General features: G+C 34.7%; 1 protein-coding gene across 2 annotated transcripts; it reads left to right on the top strand.

The window, feature by feature from the left end:
* The first annotated feature begins 800 nt into the window (after positions 1–800).
* LOC111282176 (protein RADIALIS-like 3) lies at positions 801–8,129 on the top strand. Of its 2 annotated transcripts, XM_089761201.1 has the most exons (8): positions 801–1,308; positions 1,808–1,910; positions 1,998–2,093; positions 2,234–2,266; positions 2,928–3,012; positions 6,929–7,199; positions 7,578–7,704; positions 7,877–8,129. In XM_089761201.1, the coding sequence occupies exons 6-8, from the start codon at positions 6,931–6,933 to the stop codon at positions 7,892–7,894; spliced, it is 414 nt and encodes a 137-aa protein (XP_089617327.1). In that variant the 5' UTR covers positions 801–1,308; positions 1,808–1,910; positions 1,998–2,093; positions 2,234–2,266; positions 2,928–3,012; positions 6,929–6,930; the 3' UTR covers positions 7,895–8,129. The 2 variants fall into 2 exon arrangements, with proteins under 2 accessions (XP_089617327.1, XP_089617328.1); XM_089761202.1 differs by lacking the exon at positions 1,998–2,093.
* The last annotated feature ends 104 nt before the right edge of the window (positions 8,130–8,233 follow it).

Below are 8,233 nucleotides of genomic sequence, written 5' to 3'. Positions count from 1 at the left end.
CTTCATCTAATATACCTAGACATAAACTTTTTAAATATCCAACAAGTAACTAAAATGCCAAGTAATGCTTCATATAATTGAATGGCTTCAAAATTCCAGGCTAGTTTCATTAATGCTTTTGAAATTCTTCTGTTTGACTACATTAATATTGATGTGTCCTGTAAACTGTATAGATCATATCATCATCATCATCATGAGGTCGGTGGCTAGTGAAACCTGGAGCATTAAAATTCAAGAAAAGTTGTTGTACGATTTCTACTATAGGTGTCTTTGCAGAAGAAAATTTAATTTTAACTTGTCCCAGGTCACTCCCATGACTTTCAGGTCCTCACATTTATGGCCTGTTGCACATTTTCCCAAGATTGACCTCAAATTGGCAAACTCACTGCCTGAAATCTGGTCAATCATAATAGCCTCCCAATTATTGATGAAGCCATTAATTACCTGAAGCAATTAGCATTAATTTAGTTTGTGAGTGCATTTTTAGTCCTGTTTTAGTCATTACAAAATTATGGCAGTGGTGGGCCCAGCAAAAGGACGGAATGATGGTACAGAACACAGGGGGCAAGTAATTTTAGACCTGATGATGATTTGTATATTTATGTGAATAAAATATTAAAATTTATATATTTCTATTATATTTTATATAAAATTATATATTATCATTTATATCAATATAAAAATATAAAATAAATTTTTTAATTTTATTAAATTTAATATAATAATTATTAAAATTTTAAATCTTATTTTCATATTATTTTTGAATTGTGTCAGCATGTCGTTTTAAATTGCTAGCTCTAGATAATTTAACGCGGATTACTCCAGCTCTAAAGCTGCTGCTGAATGAGTCCTGCAAGCTTATGATTGTGCTTGGTTTGGTAAAAACAAAGTCCAAATGATTTTCAGATCAGAACCCATTTTCTGATCCATTTAGTGAAAAAGCCCATTGACAATACCGAGTTTGTCAGCTCAGCCTCCAAAGAAAAAAAAAAAAAACCATTGATTAAACCCTAAACCCTCGTCTGATGCCGTTTCCAGAAATTCAACATCCGAAGACGCATCTTTTCAATTTTTATGTTGATTTTAGGGTTTTTGTTTTTCCTTTCCTATTACCTAACATGGGTTGGAATTTTTATTGTCCTTTAAGAATTTGGGGTATTGGAAACATCGGGTTATCATCGAAGCGTTCAAGAAAAGCTAGAGGCAAAGATGTGGACTTGGAGGACTTCGACGATTCGGAAGATGAGATTGAGGAATTAATGGTTAATGGTGAAGAAGAAGAAGACGATGAAGAAGACATTGATGATAGTATGACACTAATGCTTTTGTCAAAATTTGTCATTATGCTTTCTGTTACTTTACAGAAACTTTATTGATATTATTTAAATATTATTAAAGCAATTTGTACATTTACAAATTTAAATGTTCATTAAAGCACTGATTGTGAAGATCCTATTCTCAAAAGAGTACAAGTCATCATCAGTTACAGATTGTTGTATTGGACTCTTCTCAAAATTGCTAGGTTAAAAAGTGCTGCTTTGAGAATGGTGTGTTGAGGCCTGGAGGCTGGCATCAGTGCTTTAATGAACATTTACAAATTGCTTTTATGGTTTTGACAAGCTTGGTCCTGTGCTTTGTGCTTCCTTTTTTCTTCTAAATTTTATAAGTCTTATTTTATCCTCACTTGGTACAATTCTCCTTTGCAAATAATATTTCTTGGTATGAGCATTTTAAGTTAACTGGAAATTTTTAATGCTTGAATCTTGTAGAATAGCTAACTGGAAATTTTAATGCTTGAATCTTGTAGAATAGCTGCTTTCAGAGAAAAAGCAGTTGACGTATGGCAGAGAAAGACAGAAGTCACAACTGGTTCTGCTGCAATCAAAAGCCAATTGCAAGCATTTAATCAGGTTTGATCCTTTAGCTGTCACTGATACTGAATCCATGCCCTATAGGATGTAAAATGAAATCACGTGGCTCTTCTGTTCCGATTCTAGAATATTAGTGAACAAGTGGCTGCCAATATGAGGGATCCAAGTAAAATGGTAAAGCAAATGCAACAAAGAATATGAACTATTGGCATATTTGGGCCTGTAAGTTACTAAATTCTTAACTAGTTTAAGGGTGATGAATTTACCTAAAATATTAGATATAGCTCTGGTTCGCTCTCTGTACTATGATCTCACTTTTTCTGTTTTCTGCTTCTATTGATTACACTTCCTTTGTTGGACAGGTTACCGAGGCCACTAACAATGCTAATGGAGAGGTATCGTTTTTCTCTCCATTTACTTTAGGCTTGTGGTTTTTGTATCAACTGCTACGTTCCAGCTCACCTGACATAAAAAGTGTGGAAGGTTTTTTTTTTGGGGGGGTGGGGGTGGGGGTTGATAATGTTTGCACAGCTGAGGTTAGTGTAAGCAATGGGCCTGTTTTGGAGGATGAAATTTTTGCCTATACCACATAGCAATGTAGTTGGATAGATATACTTATAGAATACCAAGAAATGCTTGTCCTTGAGGAACCTTCATTTGCATAGAAATTTCTTTGTTCAGGTAAAAATTCATGAAGGTAAGAGAAGTTGCTGATGGTCAAGCTGTGATGAGTGCTAGTCAGTATCTAGCCAAAGTAAAATAGCTGGTGGTTTGGATATTTGGTATAAGAATGCTGCTTTTGTTATTAATACATGTTATGCTGCTTTTCTCCTGTCAAATATTTTTATATTGAATCCTTTCTTTGCTTAGGGGGCACATCCTGCAGGTGATCCTGAACTTCTGGATGATTCCGAATTTTTCCAGCAATTGCTGAAGGAATTTTTTTTTGAGACTGTTGACCCAACATCATATAGTACATCTTGTAAAATTTTCTTGCATGATTGTGTTGAGAATTATTTTTCTTTTTTAAAATCATTTATTACTGTTTGACCACAGAGAAAGCCTTCTATGCCTTGAAAAGACTGCAAGCTAAGAAGAGAAAAATAGTTGATCAGCATGCTTCAAAGAGACAAAAGATAAGGTAAGTTCTCAAGTGTGTTTAGATTAGCGCCTTGTAATATTTGAGTTCACGTTAATCTAGTGCATTTCTTCATGTCAAAATTTCCTGTTTAATAACATTCTTATTGGTACTATGTTCATATGAAGATTGTCAATTTCATGGCTCCTGAACCCATGAACCTTCCTGCCACGGCTCCAAAATTGTTTGAGAATTTATTTGGATTGAAAACCCAATAACCTACTGCTGAAGTCTGAATTTTTTACCTTTGAAATTTTGTAATATTACCCAATAACCCAATAGCATGTGTTTTATTCTGATGTATAATTACCAACACAGGAAAAAAAAAAGGAAAAATTTAGAAGAGTTATATTTGATATACTATTAATGTATGAATTTTATATACAGTGAATTAGATAATGTTATTTCATTAAGCAAGTATCAACCTTTGAAATAAATATACAAAAAAATTACTCCCTTTGTCCTATAGTGATTAAATTTAATTTTTTTCATAAATTTGATTCATAAATTTGAAATTTTATAATTTTTAATGATAAAAAGTAAAAAAATTTTTTTTATAAAAATTTAAAACATAAAAAAGTATGACATTTAAGTGTTAAAAAATATAATTTGGGGATATCTAAAAAGAAAATGTGGACAAATAAAATGAGAGTGAAAAAGTAGTATCTTTTAAAAATTTTATTTATTAATAGCCTCATTCATTAAAAATGTAATATTATTTTATTCAATATGTTTTTTTTTTTTTGTCAGGTTTAGTAATGCCCACAAATCAATTATCAGATTGAAGTCACTTTCGTGTCTTTTTCCTTGCCTTCATATAGTTCACTAGTGACTTTTTCTTTTTCCAAATGATTAAAACATATAGGCAAACAAATATCTGTCACTTGTGGAATAGAAAACAAGTTTTCATGATTCCCTTTGGTTGGCACAGGTCTCGTACGTTTTTATCTGCTTATCCTCAAACCCAAACAATTTAGCAGAAAGATGTCTTTCTTCTTCCGTTCCAAAATCTCCCTTCCAACCTTTTTGAATCATACATTCCTTGTCTATGCTGATCCTCCATGTATTCCTGTGCTTTGCTAGTTGATTGCATGGACCAGGACTTTTTGGGCTCTCGAAAAGTCACCGTTCCCCCACTATCTCCTTAACTTTCATGGCCCAGCAAGGACTTGAAAAGAGCTGGTTGCAGCCGAAGCCACCAGGAATCTGGGGCTGGATTCCCGACAGTGATGGCAGGCTACGTAGACGACTATTATTCACAACTAATTGTGTGGAATTAAGACCCAACAAACAAACCATAGAACTTTACCATGGTTCCCGCCTTCGTTCCAACCTGTTAGGAAAGGACCACAAACGGCAAGAAATCAGTCACTTCGTAAAGGGAATAAGCCCTTGAATGTACCCTTTCCAACGTTGATTGTTTTATGTTAATAAATAATAACCCCCAAAATATCAATGTAAATTCATAGGACCACCGTTTACTACTCTTATCTACAACAAATGGGTCGATCCATTATCAAATTAGCAAGTTGCCGGCCATCCATCCTATCTTTACTCGCACAATTCGTGAGCCGAAGGCAACTTGTTTCATGGGTGAACATTTTGGATGACAATAAATCAGCCCATTTAACGAAACTGACTAATTTAATGGGTAGTTTAATCTCTGTTCAGTAGGAATGACAGATGAAACAGCGGACAAAAGTCTGGTCTTGGTTTAAAATTTTCATACCATTTCAGGTTTTTAAATTTTTAACATGTAGTTTCCGTAGTTGGAAAGAGTTTAAACTCAAAAGTCAAAATAATAGAAACAAGAGGAGAGATTGCCTTGGAAATTGGAGGAGATAGTTGCACAAAAGAACCAAAATGAATTACTGGATGCCTCTGAAAAATCACTTTCATATCACGAGCGTTTACTGGTCTGGACCAGTGCATCTTTGTGCTATGGTCCTTAAGACGATGACCCAGCAATCATAATATGCATCTATTTGTGCATAATATCCACATCAGTAGTCAATTGACTCCATAAAAGAAAAAGATCAACGATGATTCTATCCCTTTATTCGCTAGTTTTCTGATTGAGTAAATTTTCCTTTTCATAGCTCTCAAAATGATCTATATACATTGTCCATTTCTTCTCTTTGATCTTCTTTTTGAGTGTTTTCTTGGATTATTGGTACTAGTGATATTTGAGAATTTTTCAATTTTTTTCAGCATTAAATTCGTTTTTAAGCTTAATCGAATCACTTTCAAATAGTATTTAATATCAAAGTCGTTGATTCAGCTTTTAACACAGATCCGACATGGATTTTGTTTAATTACTAGAAAACTGGCACCGGGTTTTCCTATCAAAGCACCTCGTTTCACCATGCCTTGATTCACAGATAATAGACGGTGAAAAGAAGCCTTTGGTTGATCTCAAATAACCAGCTTTTAATAGAAAAGAGAAAATGGACAAAGCATAGGACAACAGACACAGAGCAATGGTGAAAAGAAGAAATTTGCCTACCCCACTAACCAATCTAGTGACACAGAATCCATCCTGTTATCCAATTACAAAACCAGTAGCAACTGACAAAAAAAAAAAAAAGAAAAAAAGAACCAATCCATAATGTGATCAGAGACATCTCTAGAGTAGGCTTTCAGGTAGCCAGCCAGAAGCTTCCAAAGCCCCAATACCAATGATCTGAAACGGATCAAAATTGCATCAACCATACTGCTCTCTGCTCTGTTACCTTTCTTGGCAGTATGTTCAGAGTCCAATAGTTTTTATATCAGTTCACTGCCATCTGAGGCCAAGGGTTTGAGTCTGATATGTAAATGAGTTATCCATTTTTCTCGAATGGCTTCAACAATTAAGACTTTTCCTTATTGCTATATATTATTGCTGTTACATAGAACTAGAATTTTATCATATAGAGTAATTCAAAGTGCAGCCTTAGTGCATTGATGTGAGGATGACAAGGTAGGAAATGGCATAGAGATAAGTTCAAAAGAAGAAGGATGCTTTTACTCCTGTTGCGAATAATGAATAAATTTTAAGAACAGGACAACACCCAATGAACAACGAATTGTAACCTGTTAAAATGACCACATCAATGGTAAAAGTAGCTTGAATTTTCAGTAGCAAAAGCGAGATCTGGGTGTCTGACAGACAGGTTAAACTTGCATGCCGGTCCATTGGGTGAAAATCTTCCAAAAGGAACCCATTTATCAGGTTTTGTTGTTTTCTGGTAAAAGTAACACTACTTCAACTTCTGCATACCAAGTCCCAACTTATCATAGGATTAAGATTAAAACAGCTAAAAACCCAGTTCTGAATTCAGTTAAAAAACAAAATTTGAATGTTTTTTGAGTTGATAACAAAATTTGCTTGGCTCAAAAACACCAGCTCCAGACCTGTCTTGGAACATGTCAACCATTTCAGCTAAATGACAATTGGTTGAAAGAGAGGGTCACGGCTTCTGTTCCTATAGATAGTAAATAGGAGTATAATTATTTATAGATACTAGCTGCTAATAAAAAAAGCTTCAACATGATATAGAATGCTTTTAGTCATAATTATACTAGAAAGATACAAAAAATTCTAAACCCTTTGAAACTGATATTCCATTCCTTATCTTTCTGTACCTCGTCCTGCCTAATCTAGTGGTTCCAAAGGAGACGGCTCATATTTATGCTACCTTTTGGCGATATAGATTCGCCAACTGGCTCCACCCCACCAGTTTTCCACTCCTTATAAGTAGAGCACTCATGGAAATCTCCAGCACAAGCCACTGTTCAACTAAAAGCATATCTTTGATCTTGTCTTCTCTTCTTACTCTTTTCCTAGTCTGTAGTAGTCTTTTTAAAACCAATCTAGAATCTATTTTAATTGAACTTTAAACTTTGTATCAAATTTTGATAATTTTGGTGTGAGTAGTTATGGCTTCAAGCTCTCTACGCTCCAGAGATTCAGGTTCATGGACCCCAAAGCAAAACAAGCTGTTCGAAAAGGCATTGGCACAGTACGATAAAGACACCCCAGACCGTTGGCACGATGTTGCAAAGGCTGTAGGTGGAAAAACTGCTGAAGAAGTGAAGAGACACTACGAAATCCTTATCGAAGATCTTAAGCATATCGAGTCCGGTCGCATTCCTATTCCAAACTATAGGTCAATTGGCGGCACCAGCAATGCTGATGAAGATGAAAGGTAATGCTAAATGAAAATTTGGCCTTCCATCTTGTTTTTATCTTGCATGTACTGTTAATTTAGGTAAAATTTGCATGACTTTGAACTGTGTTTGGTACTTGTTCAATCACTTGGAAAGTGGTACCACCCTGTGATTGCAAATTGCAAAAGTCACCGGAGCCAAGAATGTAAGTTTGAAGCCTGCAGACTGTTCACTCTATTTCCTGCTTTTGTTGGCAGCAATAAATCTGATGTACAATTCTCTGTCTCTAAACTAATGTTTGAATTCAACGAAAACACACCGCATTGCGCAATAATTAAGGTCTCAGAAAAGTTAAAAGATTGTTATGATTAGTCAGTAGAAGTTTCAATCTTTATGTGGTCCATCTGATGTTTCAGTCTGTCCAAAAGCTACCTCCCTACCATACTCCACAAAACTTCCTTTGTTGAAGTTAAAGACAGAAAAAAGCAGTCACTAAAGAGAGATAAAGATCCTCTGCCGATTTGGAACCATAAAATGGATAAAGTGAGTTGTAACAAATCTTTCTTTATCGAGCAACTAATGCCATTTGCTGAATATGTGCAACCAGGTTTCTAGCATATGTATCATCAATTTGAACAATTTACATCTCTGTGTTATTATTATTAGTAATTTCTTAAGCTGAGATTGCTATTTAACTTTCTTGCTTGCTTTGCAGGCTTATAAGTTATCTTAAGCTGCAGTGAAGTCCAAAACCAGCAGCCTACGTTTACATCATATCTGAACGCCAGATTACTATGAAAAGAGGATGTGCGAATGAACATTGGATGAAAAGCTGTCCCTCCCTCAAACACTCCCCCCTAGCCTCCTTTCCCTTTTCTTTTGCAGTTCTCAGCTAATTCTTCTTCTACCATCTTCATGAATTGTAATGAAAACTATCTATTTTCAATAGCATTGTTTCTTCCTCTTTCTCCATCATTTCTAAATGCATATCACAAAAAATGAATCCATCAACTAATAGCTACAGAAAAATGTTGTACATATATATATATATATATATATATATATAAAACAT

The sequence above is a fragment of the Durio zibethinus genome, chromosome 5, assembly GCF_047325235.1.
Source record: "Durio zibethinus cultivar Kanyao isolate XHJ-2024 chromosome 5, ASM4732523v1, whole genome shotgun sequence".
NCBI classification, from domain to species: Eukaryota; Viridiplantae; Streptophyta; class Magnoliopsida; order Malvales; family Malvaceae; genus Durio; species Durio zibethinus.
Note: the sequence above shows the minus strand (reverse complement) of the source record. Positions and strands in the feature narration are given on the sequence as shown.

Bases quoted from the DNA above. Each gene is read 5' to 3' on its own strand.
- LOC111282176 (XM_089761202.1), top strand. From the start codon at position 6,931: ATGGCTTCAAGCTCTCTACGCTCCAGAGATTCAGGTTCATGGACCCCA. The intron at 7,200-7,577 runs GTAATGCTAAAT...CTGATGTTTCAG, and splicing joins AATGCTGATGAAGATGAAAG to TCTGTCCAAAAGCTACCTCC.